The following is a 22,284-nucleotide window of genomic DNA, read 5'->3' as shown; positions in this document are numbered from 1 at the left end:
TTATTACCTGTTCAAGTTGTACGTGTGTGTTTAAGTTACATGTAAATCAGAATAACCAAGCGGTAAACTCCAAAGGACTTATGTTCAGTTCACTTGTAGGTGAATGAATATTAAAATTCTTTAGGTCTCTGATTCCCTATCTTTCCTCTCCATGACCCCAAGTTGGAGTTAATGAGGTGTTGAAGTAGTAGTACACTGGAATTAAATTCTCAAAGGTGAAGACTGTAGTCATATTGCTATGACTTATCTAGCAGCCTCTCTATAAATGTCAAATGAGTGAAATAAATCCCAAGAGAAATTAAAATAAGTAAGGACCCATTAAAAAGAAAGCTACCCACATATATGTAACACTCCCAGGTCAAATACCAGCTCTTCCACTTATTGGCAGTGTGACCTTAGGCATGCTACTTAATTTTTTAAGAACATCAGTTTTATTAGCTGTGAAATGGGATCATTACTTCCCTTATTAGAATTGTTATGAGGATAAAATAAGATGATGTACATAAAGCTTCTAGCAGAATTGCAGTCACCAAGTGTTAGTTTCTTTCTCATTTCCTTCCCCCTCTGGATTTGGGTTTAGAGCATTTCTTTTGAAAATCTTTCTTCACCCACTAATATGGATGTTGACCTGGGATTGGGATCCAGTGAGCCTGGTAGGAGGTTGTCTTTGAAACTTCTCTTCCTCAGACCCATTCCTATCTCGGCCAGTTTTTGTAAGCAATTACCTCCCCTGTCTTTGTTGTGGTGATGGAGGTGGCTGATAACATTGTATTTTACTTTTATTCCCATTCCTGATTTGTGTATTCATCAAATTTATTTCTTTTGCAAGGGTTTTGTCACTGAGCCAGAGGTCAAAAGTTTTTCTTGGAGCTCATCTCACGTAACTGTTCTGTATTCTGAAACATTTCCTGAGCATATTTTGTTCTAGTTTGTTTCAAGCGCTGGCGCCATGTTCCCTTTGTTGGAGTTGCCACCTCTGCTCTCTGCCAGGTTGACTTCCGATAACCGGCAGAGCCACACCCTTGACTGCTGGGTTGAGATTAATTGCCTTCTCTTCTGGGTTACACCTGTGTGGCCCCCCCCCCCATATCTTCTGTGCCACTCACCTCCCAGAGATGCCCACTCAGAGCAGCACCAAGATAACAGACACAGGTAGGATTTTCCCAGCGAATTTTCAGTTGCCCCAGAAGATACTGCAGAGTACATGTGAGAAAAGGAGCAGGTGCCTGGCGAGCACATGGTGAGCCCTGTTTCCTCTGCCAGGGCAGGCCAGTTAGACCATTGTTCTCTGCTGGTAAGAGATCCAGAGACAGGTGCAGAGGAAGCTAGGAATTATTTATCTTCCCACGAATATGATCCTAAAATAGCTTAAGAAGGTTGTATCTAAGTGGACTCTATTGAAGCAATCTTGCTCATTATTCTTTGGAAAACATTGGCGTGTATTTCCTCCTGTCAGTAGAGGAGCAGACTCCTGGGCACTCAGGATTGAGACACAGATTGGAGTCCCATGTCTCCGCTCTCTGAGGGGTGGGGACCTGCCACGCCGGCCAGCTGGGTGGGCCAGTTGTGCATTCGCCAGGGTCCCACCCTGTTTCAGATCTGACGCGGTCTTCCTCAGTTCTCCAGGTGGCTGGTTTATGGTGGTGACTGACCATTCTGTCCTCTGAGCCTTCAGGAACTTCACTCCCTGTTTTTGTGCTTCTTTCTTTGAGTCGCCATCTCTGTCCTTATTGGAACTGCTCTTAGCAGGCACCTAGTACTTCAACACTGAAGAGCAGAGAGGGTTTCAAAGAGGACACAGGGCTTTAGGGAACAGAGCTGTCATTATGGAAATCAGAAAATTGGGCTCTTCATTTAGTGTTTCTCTAATTGTGGAATCATAACAAAAGAGGATCACCTGATCTCAGAAATGCAGATCATTTGTATATAAAGTATGTTGGAAAGCACAAATAACCAAGTTAATGAGTATCTATATATATATATATAAAAGCTCAGCAACTGAACGGCGGAGGCAGAACGACCAGAACGACTGGTCGACCAGTCACTATGATGCAAGTATTCCCATCTTTTCAACAGCTCAATGCAGGAGCTGCTCCCTGGTGGTCAGTACGTTCCCACAGTGGGAACGCCACTCGGCTGACCTGGATGAACAGCTGCTCCTGCAGCGGGAGCAGCCGCTAGCAGGCCCAGGGTGAGGCCAAGTCTCAGCACCTATCAAATACCTGAGACAGTCCAGACTCTGGCCTGACCAGCTGATGCAGGCTCTCTAAGGTGTGTTCTAGAAAGAGTGCAGGGAGCTGGCATAGATGGATGGCAAGAGGGGACGTGACTATCTATACTAATAAAAGGGCAATATGCTAATTAGACCGGGTCGACCGGACATCTTTTGGTTGTCCTGCCTTCCTTCCGGACAAAGCCACAGTGGCGGGGGCCGAGGCAGAGGCAGTTAGGGGCGATCAGGCCGGCAGGCGGGAGCAGTTAGGAGCCATCAGGTCGGCAGGGGGGAGCAGTTAGGAGCCATCAGGTCGGCAGGGGGGAGCAGTTAGGGGCGATCAGGCTGGAAGTGGAGGGCAATTAGGGGCGATCAGGCCGGCAGGTAGGTGAGCAGTTAGGAGCCAGTGGTCCTGGATTGTGAGAGGGATGTCCCAGATTGGAGAGGGTGTAGGCCGGGCTGAGGGACCCTGCCCCACTCCCAGGCACAAATTTCGTGCACCGGGCCTCTAGTAATAATAATAAATGAGAAGACAATTATCTGTCAGTTCTGGCTTCTCCTCTTTCCCAGCTCTATCTCCTTGTGTGAGTACCTTTTTTAGTTTACTTATATTACTATTTCCACTTTATGGAAAACTATGGTAACTTTCTGGGCCTACAAAAAAAAAATTTAAAAAATATCAGAGGGACTTGAGCTAGGTGACCTTAGAGAAGGTCCCTTCTAACTTTAAATATTCCATTTTCATTACTCAGGTAGCTGATTTTCAGAATGGTTGCCCCAGAATGTCTTTATTTTAAATGTTTTTATTGATTTTAGAGAAAGAGGAAGGGGGAGGGAGAGAGAAGCATCAATCGGCTGCCTCCTGTATGCGCCCTACTGGGAATTGAGCCTTCAACCCAGGCATATGCTCTGACCAGAATTGAACCAGAGACCTTTCCAGGCATTGGATGGCTCTCAACCAACTGAACCACACTGGCCCGGGCACCCTAGAAAGTCTTGATGTTCACTCCATTGTTCCATCCTGCTTCCTACAGTTTCTCTCCCCTCTCCCTTACTGCATCATCTTTTGCCCAGAGCTTTGCTTGATGCATTATTTTATTTCTGCTCCATCCTATTTGTCCCTGGACTGACCACCCACTACTTCCCAATATTCTGTCTGCTAGGTCATTCTCATGACATCTGTAGCAATTACATCTCCAAAATCTGCATGTTCAACTCCGACCTCTTTCTTGCGTCACTTGTCCCACCTTCCTGCCCATTTTGAATCTCCTATTGAAAAAGTGTCCAAATCCTTTCAGCCTTCCTTTGTGTTGTATATCCCACTTTCCCTTTTTGTTCCTATTGCCTCCACTAATTGTGTCATAGGAAATTACTATAATGACCTCCTACCTCACCTCCTTATCCCCATTTTATTAATCTGTCTTTCATTTGAAAGGACACTTTCTTTTTTTTAAATTTTATTTTATTGTTGAAAGTATTACAAATAGTAGTACATATGTCTCCTTTTTTTCCCCAGTGACTGTCCCTCGGCCTCCCCTACCCTCACGCCCCCCTCCTCCCCCCCCCCCCCCCCCCCGCACATGCCCTCACCACTCCCTTTACCCCCTGTGTCTTGTGTCCATTGGTTATGCTTGTATGCATGCATACAAGGGAAAGGACACTTTCTTTATAATCCATCATTAGATCAAGGCCAAACCTCTTAACCTTGCATTTCTCCCAATCCACTGTAGCCAGCTTCACATGTACATGATTCTGAAATCCACTTTTCAATCCTGCTAGCCTTTGCACATGCTCCTCCTTTGAGAATGCTGCTCCTGCACCTCCCCAACAGCCCTGTGCCTTTTATCTTTTGCCCCTTCCAGGGGAACTGCCCTGATCCGTCACTCACCATGGTTCTCCCTCTCATGGCTTTCCTTTCCCTCTTTTGCCTACCCCACTCACTTGGTACTTGGCATCTCTGCTGCTGTTACATGATCTCTGCCTGTGCTTGACAATCAGGACTGGCTTCTGGGTTTGGGGCCTGTTGAACAGACTTCGTGCTGTAAGTGAAGAGAGCGCTTTCATTCACTGGCACATTTTCCACAATACCTAGCAAACAGAAGACACTTTCTCAGTTACTAGTTGAATGGATGAGAGAATTATTTTTCACTTTTCTCTTAGCACTTGGCATGACTGCCTCGCCACCTTGCTGATTAGTCATAGGGACTATTTTAGCTGAGAAACCTTTAGCTGGGCTAAGTCTTTCTCCACACGTCCGCACTTGGCCTTTTAATGTGTTTTATTTGGAAAGACCAAGTGACACCAAAATGACTGGCACATAGTAGGGACATGGTCAGTTTTTATTGAGTGAACGAACATCCTGTCGCCCTTCTTACTCATTGCTAACTTAAATCACCCATGGCTGGCTGCCTTTTTCAGTCTCTTCTAATCTCTGTGTTAGCTTTTTGGTCCATTTATCTTTCCATTTCTTCTCTATGGAATGTACCCCAAACAAAAATGTTCTTAAGGGAGTTTAGTGATCCCTTTGAATTTGGAGGGTGTTAAGTAGGGACTCATGGACACAACCTTTATAAACCTGTTTTTTCTACAAGGAAGTCTAGCTGGTCCTATCTGTCCCCTAACTTGTGGTTTGTAAATCTGAAAAAAATATACAGGATCTGTGCTTTGGGATTCTAGGTCATCAATAAGAACTCCAGGTGTGACACACTCTTCAGTTATGTATTTGTCTACCTCATGAGCTAAGGGAAGGCTGGGGTAATACCTGGATGCCGATCCTAACAAGGATAATAGAAGGAGGCCATCGTTTTTCTGTGGCCAGTCCTTAACTTAGACTCTCTGTATGCAGTATCTGTCCTAGGAATTCTTTTCTATAATTGAAACATGAGAAATGAACTTTTAGGCTTTGATGCCTGTGCTGTGGTTTTCAATTTTTATACATGTGTATTATCACTATCGCTACATGTTTAGATTTTTAAATAAACTTTCAAATGCAAAAATATTTTTCTTAACCTCAAATTCTTGTTTTCCACCTGATTTAAATCAAATGAGGTTCTCTTGGCGTCAGACAATTTTGATTCGTTCTATCATGCTCCTCAAGTACTGTTTGTAAAATGTAGCACAGTCAGGCTGAACTAAGCCTTTTAAGGACTGATTCTACCTACCAAAGTTTTGACTCTTTCACTCAGACCAAGAAGCTATATATAACAATACCTTAAATTTCTTTAATTTCCAGCTTTTAGTTGACAAAAATACCTGAGAATAAATGACTGCCCTAAAATGAGGGTTAACGTTTATTATGTACAGTTGCTTAAGCATAAAAGTAGACAGCTATTAATAGTAATCAGTAGAGTGAGCGACCAGCCTGCCCTCTGCCCTCGCTGAGGACCTGGTGACAGTTCTCAGTCAGCAGGGCGTAGGGAATGTGGCGTTCGGTCTGATCCGAGCTCTCCTCCTCACGAGGAGCTGCTTGGGGCATCTCACCTGCCCATGCCCTGCTATTTGCACTGAGTTCACATCTAGCCTCAGAGGCCTTGTCTTAGTCTGAGCATGTGTGCTTGTTCTAAAAAGAGTGAGTCTCAAGTTTTATACCTTCTGCTTTTAAACACATCAACCCACACTTTTTTATATTACTAGAGGCCTGGTGCATGGATTCATGCACTGGTGGGGTCCCTCAGCCTGGCCTGTGCCCTCTCGCAATCCAGGACCCCTCGGGATGTTGGACTGCCCATTTCAGTTCGATCCCCACAGGCCAGGCTGCCTGCAGGGATCGGGCCGAAACCGGCAGTCCGACATCCCCTGAGGGATGTAGTAGTGCACGAAGTGGCATGAGGCCAGGGAGGAGCCCAAGCTCGGTAGCACTGCGGTGGAGGTGAGAGAGGCTCCCGCTGCAGCAGCTGTGCTCGTCAGCCGGGAGCCCTGTGGTGCTTATTGGTCAGCTGAGCGGTGCTCCCGCTGTGGGTGCACACTGACCACCAGGGGGCAGCCCCTTTGTTGAGCATCTGCCCCTTGGTGGTCAGTGCGTGTCATAGCGACAGGTTGACCAGTCGTTTGGTCACATAGGCATATATATATATATACCCTGACACTCCTGTCAAATACCCAAACAGGCCTTTTGTGAACCCATCAATAAACATTTTGAATTATTGCACATCAGCACTCCCTGCCAGCCACTAGTTCATTTTCAACAGTAGCACCATCCCTGTGTGCAAGGTTGTGTTTGTGCATATGACAGGGTGTTATTGTACTTTGCTTTGATTCTTTAATAAAACTTAGTAAAACAAAAATGCAAGTGTGATAAGCATAAGTCTTTAAACGTTAACACAATAGAGAACAAGATGGAATAGAATTTTTTTAGGCATTGAAAGTAGCAAGTCTTTCATTTCATTTGGACAATCAGTGGATCTAAGCCAATTTAGAGTGTAGTTGGTGACCTCAAGGATTCGAAGCTATGAGTTCTTTGCGTGAAAAAGCCAGATTCTTGTGGTGGTCCCAGTTCTGCTCACATAGCCAGGTCCCCTTCCCTTTGACCTGAGGGGCATCTGCCTAGGCCCCATCCCTCCACCGTTTCTGTGCATTGGGAGTCAGACTGGGGTCAGGCGCACACAATATTCATTTCTCACAGCACAGGCCATTTTGAAATGTAAAGCGTTTTTGTAGGCTTAATGAAAACTCCCTCCCCTTTCCACCCTCTCAGCCTCTGCGCTTAGATACCTTCATGAAAACAGAATCATCCATCGGGACCTAAAGCCAGAAAACATCGTCCTGCAGCAAGGAGAGCAAAGAGTGAGTGACCCTCCTGGGGTTCGGAAAGTCCCAGGGAAGCGGCTCTGGGGGATGAGGAACGAGCTCTGTGTGTTGGTTTACATTTGCGTTTCCTGCAGTTTACATTTGCTTTGATTCTCTGGGACTGCGTTGTGATTGTAAACAAAATTCAGCAAAGAGTTCTGGCTTGCAGGTTGAGTCAGGTTTGAATGGAGCACATTGTTAATGGCCCAACTGGCAGGAATCTGATAAGGAAAATAATGTTTTTCTTCCCACCTCCAGCCCCCACCTTTGGGACTAGCACTTCTTGGAAATAGACTTTTTGTTTCCATTTGTCTGAGAGTGTCCACTTTTGATGCTCATGCGGGAACCGGCTCTAAGTTGACTCTGGGTGGGGTTAAGAAGAGGCATTTGGAGCTGGCACCTGCCCAGGGAGCCTGGTCCAGCCTGCAGTTTCCCCAGAACTCTTGGTGGCCTCACCAGTGGCGCTCCCGCGTGTGTGGTGGTGACCTCCCCACGGGCTCGGGGCTCTGCTTTTTCATGGCCCTGTTTGTTTAGCTGGGGCTGAGGAGCAGGGGCTCAGCCGAGAGGAATGTAGTAACTCAATTGTGGGCCACTTAACGTCTCTGATACAGCTTCCGCCGGCATTCTAGGCTGACCCGTGATGTCACAGCGCTTACCTTTGTTTCAGGTCATACTCATACTTGTCATTGGTTCTAAGAATTGAGAATTAAAGGTATTTACTTCTGAGAAGAGACCGGCCTCATCTTTCACATCATAAAGTCCAGGTTTAGCAATGTTGAGGTCAAGCAATGTGCATGGTCTTTTAATGTTGACTTTCCTCTGGTGATTGGTCACAGACCCAGGGAGAAAGTATGCCTTTTTCCAGCATTTTTATAGCATAAGTTTGTTTCCTTTTGCCCTAAATCTACCTTGATGAAGGCATTCTCCTTTGTATTTGGTGGTTCATAGGAGCTTAAGCTCTAATACCACCTGGAAATTCAGATATATCCCCTGTTCTGCCAGCAAATAATCAGATTCTCATAATCCTCAGATTTCTCCTCTTCCCTTTTTTTTTTCAGTTAATACACAAAATTATTGACCTAGGATATGCCAAGGAACTGGACCAGGGCAGTCTCTGTACTTCCTTTGTGGGGACCTTGCAGTACCTGGTAAGAAATGGAGTTGTATGTTTGCTGATCAGTTTCTCTCCGACACTTGTGGGGCTCCTCGCTATCCTCGCCTCCTAGCATCTCAGTCTTGCCAGCTCCTTGGATGTCTCCTAGGTGCATAGGGATTGTTGTATGAGGTCAGAGCCATCATCTATCTGGTCAAGTTAGCACTTCTGCCAGCAGAGGCCCTGTGGAAGGATGTGGCCATCTTCTCTGATGTCAGAAGGGCTGCTGATGCGTCCTCACACAGATCCAATAACCCCTGTCCTTCGGTATTTTGTCTGCAAATAAGAATTTAAATTAGATTCATACTGGTCTATAGACACTACAGTTTCCATGAGGTGTCTCAGGGGTCACTGAGGAAGATCTGAGCTCTGAGTTCCTACCCTTTCTTATTTGGTCTGAATATTGTGGTTTTATTTGAGTCATTCATTCATTCATTCAAGAAATAGTGATCAAGTGTAGGCTCTGTGCCAGGCACTGTACTAGGAGCCAGCAATGCAATAGGAAAGAAGACAAGAACTTCTCTGGCCTTTAGTAGCTTAGAGTTTAGCAAGAAAGTAGGCATTACCCTGAGACACCAATAACTAAGAAATTGCAGTTGTGGTAAGTGCTGCAAAGGAAAAGTGATAAGAATATATATTAGGGGGACCTAACTTAGTCTGGGCCCTGAAGGATGAATTGGTGAAAAGGGAAGGAGAGGAAATCCCTCCAGGGATAGTACATTGGCAGACCAGAGAGTGTGACAGGGATCTAGAGAAGAAGGGAGAGAGTACCTTGAGTTGAAGTTGGAGAGAGAGGTAGAGGACAGACGATTCAGGGACTTGTTAGCTGGTTTAAGATTTTAGACTTTCTCCTAAAACATTTGGAGAGACATCAAAGGATTTTAAGTTGGAGAGAGAGAGAGATCAGGTTTACCTTTTGAAAAGATCGCTCTTGATAGGGTGGGAAGAATGAATTTCACTGAACAAGAGTAAAATCTTGAGCAAGTAGTAAGGAGGACATTGTGATAGGCAGTTCAGAGCTGATGGCAGCGGTGAGGATGTAGGAAATGATGTAAGCAGTGCTTAGCAAGAGACTTGGCAAGACTTGGTGATCGATTGCTTGTGGAGGCTAACAACTGGCAAAATGTTGATTGGATAAAGGAGCCTGCAGTTTAAAAAACAAAAACAATAAAAGATTGAACGCCACTGGATTGGATGAGCTTAAATATTCTATATAGTTCTTAAATTAAAAAAAGAAAAGAAATTCTAAGTCTTTCTGAGTGCATTTATACTCTCTACTTATCCCACTGACTAGGGTGTAGGTTCCATCAGCTTATCCCCTGCTGTGGAAGAGAGGTTTCAGAGTGGGGGGCTAGGGTTAAGGCACCTGTGTTCATATAATGAAATTATGTAGGTCCTGCAAAGTGTCCTCGGAATCCTAATTGACTTAGCAGCATTCTGGGGGAAGGGGAGGACCCCCACGCTCTGACCAGGATGCTCAGTGAAATCGTTCACTTGCAGGAGCCAAAACTGTCCATACGAGACACAGAGATTGACCTGCCCATCCCCCAATTTCCCCCTGTGGGTTGGACTCCTTGGTCCGTCCGTAAGTGTCACACATTCAGCCAGACCACACACAGTCCTGCCTCCATGCCTGTGCTTGTGATGGTCCTTTTTGGAATGTCTCCTCTCAGACACTCATGTATGGGCCTTCTTCCAGGCCTGGGCCTGGGCCTGGGCCCACTTGTGCTTCCAAGCTTTCCTTGGTCACCCCAGCTCTCGCCACGTGGGCAGCAGTCATGTATCTGGCTTTTTTCTTGCCTGATTGTAAACATTCCATTTTCATTGTACACACGTCATAAAACACATCAGTGTAGGAGACGTGGCCAGCATTTAATGTGTGTGCTATGCATTTGGTATATACAGCTCAGTATCACTTTCCTTCCTTGTGTGTACTCTTTTCCCATTTGCCCAAGAGAAAGATATATGAGGTACTCTGATCTACCTGAAAATACCCTTTTTTAGTCAGTGAGGTACAAAAACATCCTAGACACCACCACCTAAACACGGTCACCTCCTCACCCGGGAGTGGGCATGCCAGGACCTCCTGGATGGAGCCAGGAAAGTGGGGGGCGTGACCGGAAGGGCTGGTTGCCCCTCCTGCAGGGGCTCAGGTGCGCTTCCGCCACGCGCTGTTGCAGGCCCCGGAACTGCTGGAGCAGCAGAAGTACACGGTGACTGTCGACTACTGGAGCTTTGGAACCTTGGCTTTCGAGTGCATCACGGGCTTCCGGCCTTTTCTCCCCAACTGGCAGCCTGTGCAGTGGTGAGTGAGAGACCACGGCCCTGGGGGTGGGGGTGGGGGGGGGGGACTGGGAGAGCCTCCTGAAGGAAGGAGTATGTCCCTTTGTCTTTGTCGTGTCGCTTCACCTGTTCCCATCTCACTGGGTGCTCCCAGGCTAGGCCTGAGCCGTCTGTGATCTGTCTTCCAGAGAGCAAGTCCTGTTGGGACCCCGCATATAGGCAGTACGAGCTCCAAAGACCTAGGAAAGTAGAGCAGTTGTCAAGTGTGAGCATCATTAAATATAATACTGTACAAATTGCCTTTGTCCCGTGTTCAGTAGCAACAAGTCAGTACATTCACAGGCTGTTGGGTAAATGTGTATACTTACCCTGGCGACAAAGCAAGGATATGTGTGCAAGACAAATGAGAAGTATTTACATGAAAATTTATTGTTGACAATTTTTACTAAACCTGAATTAACATTTTTGTTTTAAAAGTATAAGAAAGTAGCTTAAAATATGAACCAAATAAGTTACAAAGAAAGATTTTCTAGTAAGAAAACCAAAGGGTTCAATTAAGTTTTTAAATGTCCTTTAACTTTTTTTTTATTATAAAAATGTGTTATCATTATATATGTTAATCATTACTGAAATGCCTAATTTAAAAACTAACATTCCTTCCCTAGATGGTTTAGCTCAGTGGATAGAGCATCTGCCTGGGGAAGAGTCCTGGGTTCGATTCCAGTCAAGGGCATATGCCCAGGTTGCAGGCTCGATCCCCAGTAAGGGGCGTGCAGGAGGCAGCTGATCAATGATTCTTTCTATATCTCTCCCTCTCCCTTCTTCTCTGAAATTAATAACAATATATTTAAAAAAATAAATAAAAATTAACATTCCCTAAATTAGTTAGGTTTCTTTCAGAATTGTTCCTTGAGAGCTACACACTAATTTAAACTACTGTGGCTCAAATTTTTTGTTTGTTTTCAGTTTTTAGTTTTTTGGAGTAGTAATGTTTCATGGTTCAAACTTCAGACTTCAAACTTCAAAAAAGTGTAAAGGAGTATACAGTGCAAGTCACGTCAGACTGGTCTCCCAGCCTGATTTCCTTCCCCACAGGCACCCGATAGCATTGGTTTTTGGTTGTTTCCACGGATGTTTCATACACATACAAGCAAATTTGGCTTGTATTTGTTTGTTTGTTTATTAATGTGTTTCTCCCTCTTTTTCACCTCAGTGGTAGCATAATATGAACTCTGTCTTATATGTGCTCCTAAAGCAGTTTCACAGGGTGAGATTTCCTTCACACACCTCGAAAACAAACACGATGAACATTTTTGTGTCTCTCCAGGCTCTTCAGTGTGTGTGTTATACTTAAAAAAACCCACACCACACAAATAAATTACATGGTCCCATAGAACCTTAAACTTAGTATTGAAAATTCTGTATGTTTTTCCATGTTACTTGTAATGTCTGTTTGGTGTGCTACCGCGTGGCCGTTCTACAGCTTATTTAGCTTATCCCCCATTGCTGGAAGCATGGGTGCTTTATAATTTTTACTTCTGAAAATAACACCAAGATAACATCCTTGTAGGGAAATTCTTGTGTATTCACAATTAGTTTTCCTCAGGACAAATTTCTAGAAATGGAAGCAACAGATCAAAGATTATACATGTTTTAAAAGTCTTTGATGTGTAGCAACAAAATACTCAATAGAAAAGTTATATAAATATTGTCTCCACCAGGAGCATACAAAGCTATCCCGTTCACCACACCCTTGCCAACACTGGCTGTTGTCATTTTTCTACCTTTCTGGAAGTAGTAAAAACAATGAGCTTTTTCAAAAACAGGTATTTTTTATCATGAGAACACTTACTTATAAGAATAAGATGTAGCCTTTGAAATCTGTTTCAGAGCCTGTGTGTGTGATGGCAGTCCAGTCAGGCCTTATACACCAGATGCTGGAAATGCAAACATGCATGAGGGGAAGGCCCTGCTCTTGAGGAGTCCTGTGAAATGACAAAATATGCCCTCCTGTGGTGGCTTATTTCAAAACAAGTAATGCTTGTTGGTTTGCACAGGTTCTGAATATTGAGGAAATATCTATTAATTAGTTTATAGTTACAACTTATTCTGTAACCATTATGAAAAAAATTTTAAGTATCTGTACAGCTGTAGTGTCCCTAACTAACCAAAGAATTACTGCATTTCTTCAGTTCAAATGTTGACCTTTTCTAGTATTTATAACAAAATCAGTTAAAATCCATTAGGAATGGAAGAACAAGTGCTCTTTGAAAATATATTCCTAATGGCTCATCATCTTCCTAGTAAGTCTGTTGTCTGCAGAATCAGATTCCTAGAACTCCCCTCATTGGTGCTGGAAGGCCAGGTGACCACTTTCTAATGGATTTCTCAGCCCAATAAGAAGCTGTGCAGTGGACTAGTGTGTGAGAAGCGCCTGACTCATCTGCTTTGTAAAGCCACAAACAAATCTTAAAATTTCACTCTCTCATTTCAGATGGCAGGTAGATGGTAATTTCAGGACAAATGTAATTTCAGCTTTATAATTTGATTATAAAGCTATTTTGCAATACATTTAGGACCTAAGCAATAAGCATTTTATTTACTATGTCCTTCTATTTTTATAATTTCCCATTGACAGACTAGTATTCTATTAGAGAGTGGTTCTCAACCTTCCTAATGCTGCAACCCTTTAATACAGTTCCTCATGTTGTGGTGATCCCCAATTTCATTGTTACATAATTAAAGCATAGTGATTAATCACAAAAACAATATGTAATTATATATGTGTTTTCCAGTGGTCTTAGGTGACCCCTGTGAAAGGGTCGTTCAACCCCCAAAGGGGTCGCGACCCACAGGTTGAGAACCACTGTATTAGAGGGTCATCCCACTTGAATGTAATGAAGAGTCTTGGTGCACCTGACTTACAACATTCAGTTTCAGCCAGAGCTGTAAGCCACCAGCCTCGGCCATCTGCCAGCTCTTCGAGGTTTCCCATGAGCCAGTTCACCCTTTACTAATGAGAAGTGTTCACGGAAATACTTTGTATTTAAATTTCCTAGGTGTTTTTGGAAAGGAAAGATTCAGACATTCAGAAGAACACCAGACTTTGGATTTGAGTTCCCAGTTCTGCCATTCTGTAGTTGTATGACCTTGGGCAAATCACCTGATCTTTATTTCCTTACCACTGAATGGGAGTCTAAAAACAGGGTTTGCCACATGCGGTTATCATGGCAAAGGAAGTGCGTGTTCAGTGTCAAAGTACTTGCTTAGCTATGAAGCATTATTCAAATGATTACTTTGTCACCAAGAAGATTTGAAACTGGTTGGACTTTACTTTTTTTTCTTTTATTTTTTAAATACATTTTTATTGATTTTAGAGAGGAAGGGAGAGGGAGAGAGAGATAGAAACATCAGTGATGAGAGAGAATCATTGATCGGCTGCCTCCTGCACGCCCCCAACTGGGGATTGAGCCCACAACCCTGGCATGTCCCCTTGATCAAAATTGAACCCGGGACCCTTCAGTCCACAGGCCAACGCTCTACCACTGAGCCAAACCAGCTAGGGCTAATTTCTTTTCCTTTAAATACTATTTCAGGTGCATCGATAAGTTCTCTAAATTGGGAAATGTAAAAGTTCATTTACCCTTAGAAATAATTTTTAGCCATATACATTTAGAAGGAATTGCATGTGTTGTGCATATTTCCTGTAAATGAGATATGTGCATACTCATGGTTTGGAAGTCCCAGTTTTATCCTCCATCAAAACATGGGAGTTTTGAATTAGAGCAAATGCTGAGGACGGGCCAAGGATGAAATGAGTCAGCAGCTCCATCTGCAGACCTCTGGGCACAGGAGGGTTAATGACTCTACTCATTCAGGCAGTACCATCATTCTTACTAGTGAATGCTCACAGGAGCCTTCCTACCAGGATACACATGCACTGACCATTACCTGAAGAGATTAGATAGTGACCTGGGGGCATCCTGCACAGTGTAAAGTGACATGTTACAGGTGTCCGGCGGCTCTTGACCAGCAGTGAGTTAAGGGCTGTAAGTAACAAGCATGCGCGCCTGCAGGCATTCCAAAGTCCGGCAGAAGGGCGAGATGGACATCGTCGTTTCGGAAGACTTGAACGGAGCAGTGACATTTTCGAGCTCTTTACCCCACCCCAATAATCTTAACAGGTGAGGCACAGTGGCATTTTTCTTCAACACATTTCTTCCCCTCTTTTTGAAATAGATGCCTGAGGTGACAGCTGATAGCTTTTAAATGGGTTATCAGGATATCGACCTATGATAAAGACTGGACATAATCCGTCTGTCTTAAACTTAGGTGGATTCCCAGCCCAAGCCCCATCTAGAAATCTTCTTTTCTAAATTCACATAGCAATTTCTATGTACCTTTGATTACGATTAGTAGCTTCAACCTTGTGTTACATTTGGTTTTGCATTGAGTTGATCTCCTACTCACCTGTAAGCCTTTTAAGGGTTGGGAATATTTCTCCTTGCATTGCTTATGTAACCTAGTACTGTGTAATAGCCAACAGATAAACATTTATAGTTTGGACAGCATTGCAATCTGGTCTTAGAGTCAGAATATGAACAGTTAAACAATAATATCAGAGTGGGGGAATGGTACGAAAGAAAGCCAGAAGGCAGTCACATTATCCATGAATAGCATGGATAACAATTACCGTGAGTATATAGAGGATGGGGAGATGTATTGTGTGCAGGAGAGCTTATGTGGAATGACTTTGGCTGAGCTAGAACTTGGTGGAAGGATCTGGAAAGATGTGCAGGACATGGATGGATAAAGAGGAAGGAAGTTCAAAGGGGAAAAATTGGGGGGAGCAAAGGCACGTTTAGGAAATCAGTCAGTAGCAGTACTGGCTTCATGAAGGGCTTTCGTGGGGGTGGCGAGAGGTCAGGGAAGACCTTACAGGAGGCAGGTTGGGAGGGCCTGCAGTGCCAAGGGGAGAAGTGACCTTTGTCATGTGGACCTTTGATGAGGTGATTAACCACATAACTCCAGCAGCAGGGGTTCCAGGTTGAGTGTGGGGATCACCCGGAGGTCAGGCATGCCTATAAGTGCATTTACAAAGCTTAGATCATTCTCACAGAGCCAGTTGGACATCAGCCTATTGACCCATCTGCTGAGAAATCCCTAATTTTGAGGGTTTTTTTTTTTTAACAGACCAGGAGAGGGGATAAGCACCTGAATAATTAAGTTGGTTGGAAATGTTTACTTTTTCTCTCAGATTAATTCATTTTAAGTGATTATTTTATTGGCTGCCATCCGTGTGTGTAACGGTGAAATGGATGTGTGTGCTTTTTAATCCCACGTGAAGGCCCCCTGAAATTTGCATTAGAGGCGTCCCTCCTACATTGTGCTCCTCTTCTTCTCAGCATCCTGTTGCAGCGACTGGAGAAGTGGCTGCAGCTGATGCTGATGTGGCACCCCCGGCAAAGGGGCACTGACCCCGCGTACGGGCCCAACGGCTGCTTCAAGGCCCTGGATGACATCTTAAACTTAAAGGTGAGCGTGGAGGCAACAGGTCAGATCCCCATGGGACACAGCAGTTGTTATGAGAAAGAGATACTCATTAAAAACCAGGTCATGGGCCGCCTGACCATTGGGGAAATTTAGGCTGCTGTGAGAATATCTCTCTACATAAATAAGAGGATAGAACCCATGCTGACGTAGGTCATAAAGTTGTAGCTATGGACAAACACGAATATTACAGACTAGAGTATATGTACCAGGGCCCTCAAGCTAGGCCCTTGCTTTGTGTGGCTGGGAAGTGTTGGGACTAGCAAAGGATCCAGAGATGGGCATTTCTGTAAAGTTGGGATTTTTCAATAACATCTGGGTTGTATTGCAGCTGGTTCATATCTTGAACATGGTCACAGGCACCATTCACACCTATCCAGTGTCAGAAGACGAGAGTCTGCAGAGCTTAAAGGCCAGAATTCGGCAGGACACAGGAATCCCTGAGGAGGACCAGGAGCTGCTGCAAGAAGCAGGCCTGGCGTTGATCACCGACAAGCCTGCTACTCAGTGTATTTCAGACGGGAAGGTGAGCCCTGGGCTTCTTGCAGCATGCCCTGTTTTACCCTGACATTGCCTGCAAGGAAAATAATCATGCATTCAGATTTCAGCTCTACTTAGTCAGTTCTGCTCATCACTCAGATACCTGCCTGTTTTTTAAAAGTTGGAATGAGAGATCCCCTGTGTGTCCTAAGAGGAGACACCAGTCACTCCACACCTGTCTTGTTACTTCCAGGCCACTTAAGAGTGCCTCTATTTTGCCTTTGTTGTCAACGCGATGCTTCATTTTTCCAAGTCAACCAAAACTATTGGTGATGCGCCTCTTGTGTACAGAACTGTGCTGACAACCACGGCAATGCAAGACATGGTCCCTACCCCCACAAAACTGGTGAAGTTAAATGTCAGAAACAATCATTGGAGAGAAAAGGAGATAGCAGATGTCTAAATTGCACTTAAAAGACAATCACGGAATAAAAGGGAATGTAATAAGTTGCAAATGAGGTGTACGTTGGGACAAATAAGTATAAAAGGAACAGGAAAAGTTGCAAATGAGGTGTGCGTTGGGATAAATAAGTGTGAAAGGAAGAGGAAAAGGAAGTAGAGGCCAGTTGGGTGCTTAGTACTTACTGGCTGAAGACAATGCTATTGGTGAACAGTGGGAAACACTCTGAAATATCTTCATTATTACTTGGACAAAGGAGGGGTTGGATTCAGGAGATCTCATTTTGTTCTTGTCCCTTCGCAGCTCAACGAGGGCCACACATTGGACATGGATCTCGTTTTTCTCTTTGACAACAGTAAAGTCACCTATGAGACTCAGATCTCCCCACGGCCCCAACCTGAAAGTGTCAGCTGTATCCGTAAGAACGTCATTGTGGTTATTTGTTGTTGTTTTCAATAATCACTTATAACACTTGGGACAAGGCAGGAGGGAGAGACATGGGCCAGCAGAGGGGTCCACACCGAGATCAGCTTCCTCTGTCCTCGGGGCAGCCTTCTGTACTAGGGACACGTGAGGAGTAGCCCAGCCAAAAAAGAGTGAAGGAAGTCTTCAGTTAATTTCAGCCTCTAGGTAGCATTTGAAACGGACAGAGAACACTGCCTGCAAGCCACTGACCTTGAATCAGGTGGCCATTTTATTTATTTTTGAGTTTATTTATATTTTAATAATGAATACATCCACATATGCCAAAAAAATCAAAAGGTGCAAGAACATAGAGAGTGGAAAATAAGCCATCCTCTCTCCCCAGTAGCCCAGCCTCTTCCAGAGAAACTAGTATCAAATTCTTGAGTATACCTTCCAGGGGTATTCTGCCTATGCATTTATATATATATATGATTATATATGACTATATACTAGTATTTCTTCATTTCCCCCTGAAACAAATGGTAGCATACAATATGTACTGTTCCTGTATCTGCCTTTTTCACTTAACAATACATTTTGGAAAATACTTTTCCTCTTTTGCTGCCTATTTTTTAAATGCCTGTGTAGTAGTATTCCCTTGTACAAATGTTAGATAGACATTTTAAAAATGTTTTTTAATCCTCAACTGAGGATGGTTTTTTTTTTTTTTTTAAAAAGTATGTTTTTATCGATTGTAGAGAGAGGAAGGGAGAGAGAAAAAGAGATAGAAACATCAATGATGAGAGAGAATCATTGACCGGTTGTCTCTTGCATGTCCCCTACTGGGGATCAAGCCCACAACCCAGGTATATTGTCCTGACTGGGAATCGAACCGTGACCTCCTGGTTCATGGGTCGATGCTTAACAATGGAGCCACACCAGTGAGGCCAAGGATGTTTGTTTATTTTTTTATTTTTTAAAAAAAATATATTTTATTGATTTTTTACAGAGAGGAAGGGAGAGGATAGAGAGTTAGAAACATCGATGAGAGAGAAACATCGATCAGCTGCCTCCTGCACACGCCCCACTGGGGATGTGCCCGCAACCAAGGTACATGACCTTGACTGGAATCGAACCTGGGACCCTTGCATCCTCAGGCTGACGCTCTATCCACTGAGCCAAACCGGTTAGGGCTGTTTATTTTCATTTATTTATTTATTTTTTAAATATATTTTATTGATTTTTTACAGAGAGGAAGGGAGAGAGACAGAGAGCCAGAAACATTGATGAGCGAGAAACATCGACCAGCTGCCTCCTGCACATCTCCCACTGGGAGATGTGCCCGCAACCCAGGTACATGCCCTTGACCGGAATCGAACCTGGGACCCTTCAGTCTGCAGGCCGACGCTCTATCCACTGAGCCAAACCAATTTCGGCGGCTGTTTATTTTTTAATTGATTTTATTTTTTATTGTTGTTGTTTCGGAGTAATTTTAAAAAAATTTATCTTTATTGTTGAAAGTATTACAAATGTCCCCCATTTTTCCCCATTGACCCCCCTCTACCCTGCCCCTGCACTGCCTGCCCTCCCTACCCCAGCCTTCACCACACTATTGTCTATGTCCATGGTTTTTTATTGATTTGAGAGAGAGGGAGGGAGAGAGGAAGAGAGAAACATTGATGTGAGAGAGAAATATTGATGAGTTGCCTCCTGTATGCACCCTGATGGGGAATCAAACCTGCAACCTTTTGGTGTATGGGATGACGCTTCAATACACTGAGCCACCCAGCCAGGGCGAAGGACATTTCAATGTACCTCCCAGTCCTGTTTACAAACACACACACACACACAGAATAAGCAGATCAAGTGTTCAAAGGCTTAGAGATCTCTAGGCTTATTGCTTAGTCATCTTCCAGGACTGACTGCTGGTTGAAGCTGCATTTTTAGAAAGCTTCATATGACCTTAAATATCGTGAGCATGGAAGTTTCTATTGAAATTATATGAGCCTGTGTACATATGACTATCTCCACATGATTCACAAAGTCTTTCTTCAAATCCAATCTAAAGCTGTTCATTGACTAGTGCATGCTGCTTGTTCTGTAATGGGGTACAAGAATGTATGAGAGAGTAACCAGGCATAGCACCCCAAAAAGTCCTGTAGTTATGTAACTTTTTAAAATGTAAAAGTGCCAGTGATGTTGCAAGGCAGGATGTGGTTAATTGTAGGGGAGTAATTCTCTGACAATTGCATATGACTCTGTTCCAGTTCAAGAGCCCAAGAGGAACCTGCCTTTCTTCCAGCTGCGGAAAGTGTGGGGCCAGGTCTGGCACAGCATCCAAACCCTGAAGGAGGACTGTAACCGGCTGCAGCAGGGACAGCGAGCTGCCATGTACTGTGCCAGGCGGTTTTGGATTTGACGGACTTAAAATTGCTTGGTGGCTTTTGCCACAGGGAGGTGGCGGAGGCAGGGGCCCAGAAGCAGCTGTTAGGGAGACACTGGTTTGGGTGGGCAGGACGCGGTCAGCTGGAGTGGATGGAGGAAGATGCTTTTAGACATGATAGGGTGAGGTCGGCACATGGAACAGGAGCATAAATGGAGGGTTGTGCTGGCTGAACTGGGGGCAGAATTTGGAACATGGAGGAGCTCATTGCAATTTGGGTTAGCAACACTCCCCTGATAGTCATACGAGGGACTGCCTGACTTTCCCCCCAGGTTATGACTAGTTTGGATTATTGGTCCTTTGTGTAGTACTCTGTCCAAGTCCAATTTTGGTGCAGGACCTCATGCATTGCTGAGGACGAGGAAATTGTCATGATGGTTGTGAGTGGCTGCTCTTATAATAATTATAGCAGGGATCTGCCTTGGCATTCGAGGCAGTTTTGTTATTGCACAGGAAATGGTATTTGGATCCCAAAGATGCCTGAAGGCTCTGTTTCTTGTGGTCCCTACAGGATGAATCTCCTCCGGAATAACAGCTGCCTGTCCAAGATGAAGAATTCCATGGCCTCCATGTCTCAGCAGCTCAAGGCCAAGTTGGATTTCTTTAAGACCAGCATCCAGATTGACCTGGAGAAGTATAGTGAGCAAACTGAGTTTGGGATCAGTGAGTGTACTCTTTGCAATGAGTTTGGAGAGACCATTTCATTCTTGTTTTCTCTTCCTGAGGTTTCTTTTATCCTTTTATAATCGAGTTGCTTGTTTCTGTTTTGGTTTTGTGGTGTCTTCATTTTGTTTTTCATTTTTTCCCCTACATTTTTTTTTCCAGCATCAGATAAACTGCTGCTGGCCTGGAGGGAAATGGAACAGGCTGTGGAGCTGTGTGGGCGGGTAGGAGACTCATTTTAGGTTTATATCCTTACTGAGGCTTTTCTCTACCATTTTCCACTTTCTCGTCAAACACTAGGCCGATCTTGTACGTGAGAACTCAAGTTTTCCTCGCCATGCTCTTTGACTGTAACTAGAACTTGCTGGAAAGAAGCTGGGAGAGTAGCCACTAAAGGGGGCCCCACTGAGGCAGATCCAGGAGCTGCACAGATGGACAGAGCTGGTCCAAATTTGAATAAGGAGCAAAGTGTGATATGTCCTTGGGGGGAAGCCTAGACATCTTCCTATTAGAAAGGGCCTTCGATGAATGAATAATCAACACTCCGTCTAGTCAAAGGTTTTTGCCTCGTTTTATTGGGTCATTAAATCCATAGGAAAGAAAAGATCTAGACAGAGGGTCTTAGGACAGTGTAGATCAAATGCCACTGAAGATGTTAATTGGGAAGGCGGGGGAAGTATTACTTAGTGACCCTCACACAAATTGAAGACCTTGGGCTCTGAGCCTTTTTCTTGGACTTTTCCAACATTTTCCCCTGTGACTTTGGGCAAGGACCTTCACCTCTGTGTTCTTTAATGTTTGTGTCTGTAAATCAATATTGAATGAATGCTTAAAGGTGAATATATACAGATAACACATTATTTAACCATAGAGATGGGCACTCATATACATAATCTGTGAAATAAAGGAACCCAGGACCCCCACATGGGATGGCATTGGATGGACAAATTAAGAGAAGAGAAAGCAGGGGGACGCTGTGCATTGGGCATCTTCTATATGCCAGGCACCATGCCAGATACTTATCTGACCCCTAAAACTGCCCTATTAGAAGCTTATTTTATGGTGGAGGAAACTACAGATCAAGGGTTAAGTAACTTGCCCAAAGGTCACACAGAAAGTGGTAGACCAGAGATCCAAAGCCAGCTCATTCTGACCCCAAAGTCCATATTCCTTCTAGCGAGTCAATTGAGAGTCTACAATCAGTTTGAAGGGTTTCCCCCCAAAAATCTTGCATCTCAGAATACGCGTATTATGTCAGTTGACATTAGCACAGCTTTTTCATCAGGAGAATGAAGTGAAACATCTGGTGGAACGGATGATGGCACTTCAGACGGACATCGTGGACTTGCAGAGGAGCCCAATGGGTCGGAAGCAGGGGGGGACGCTGGACGACCTGTGAGTACCAACTGGGCGGGGATCACACAATGTCCCTAACACATGCATGTGCCCTGACTGGAGTTTCTGTATGTGTGTTGGGAACACGTGTGGTTATTATGGAGGCTCGTGAGACTGTTCTCCCGTAGAGCACGCACCCCCGGCTCCCAGTGAATCCTCTCGGCAAGCTCCAGAGAGGAGCAAGGACAGATCACCATCCTTCTGAGCCTTAGTTTCCAAATCTGTTTAGTGGCCAGAAAAGTTGTCTCACCTCCCAAAGTTGTGAGGATCAATTCAGCTTATGCCTAGAGCAGTAGTTTGTAAACTATAAAGGCTATACTGCAAGGAGCCTTTGTCATAGTATCAGGTGTCACTGTTCGTCAAGCTCACCCTGTCCCAGGTGTAGCTTGAAAAGCAGAAACTGGCGCAGAGACGGAGAAGCCTGGGAACTCTTAGAAGTTCAGACCTGGAAACCG

General features: G+C 44.4%; 1 protein-coding gene across 5 annotated transcripts in view; it reads left to right on the top strand.

Moving 5' to 3' along the window:
* The window catches only part of IKBKB (inhibitor of nuclear factor kappa B kinase subunit beta), a 54,744-nt gene that overhangs the window by 19,682 nt on the left and 12,778 nt on the right, over positions 1-22,284 (top strand). For 2 of the 5 annotated variants that reach the window (XM_059685318.1, XM_059685323.1), the window contains exons 6-16: positions 6,906-6,994; positions 8,056-8,145; positions 10,331-10,455; positions 14,510-14,617; positions 15,839-15,968; positions 16,315-16,509; positions 17,227-17,341; positions 19,596-19,719; positions 20,283-20,434; positions 20,597-20,658; positions 21,708-21,829. In XM_059685318.1, the coding sequence (XP_059541301.1) occupies positions 6,906-6,994; positions 8,056-8,145; positions 10,331-10,455; positions 14,510-14,617; positions 15,839-15,968; positions 16,315-16,509; positions 17,227-17,341; positions 19,596-19,719; positions 20,283-20,434; positions 20,597-20,658; positions 21,708-21,829 (1,312 nt within the window). The remainder of the gene's footprint in view (positions 1-6,905; positions 6,995-8,055; positions 8,146-10,330; positions 10,456-14,509; positions 14,618-15,838; positions 15,969-16,314; positions 16,510-17,226; positions 17,342-19,595; positions 19,720-20,282; positions 20,435-20,596; positions 20,659-21,707; positions 21,830-22,284) is intronic. The other 3 variants (XM_059685322.1, XM_059685321.1, XM_059685320.1) reach the window with 3 other exon arrangements.

This window comes from Myotis daubentonii, chromosome 2, assembly GCF_963259705.1.
Source record: "Myotis daubentonii chromosome 2, mMyoDau2.1, whole genome shotgun sequence".
In the NCBI taxonomy this organism is placed as follows: domain Eukaryota; kingdom Metazoa; phylum Chordata; class Mammalia; order Chiroptera; family Vespertilionidae; genus Myotis; species Myotis daubentonii.
This window is presented reverse-complemented; position numbering and strand designations above follow the sequence as displayed.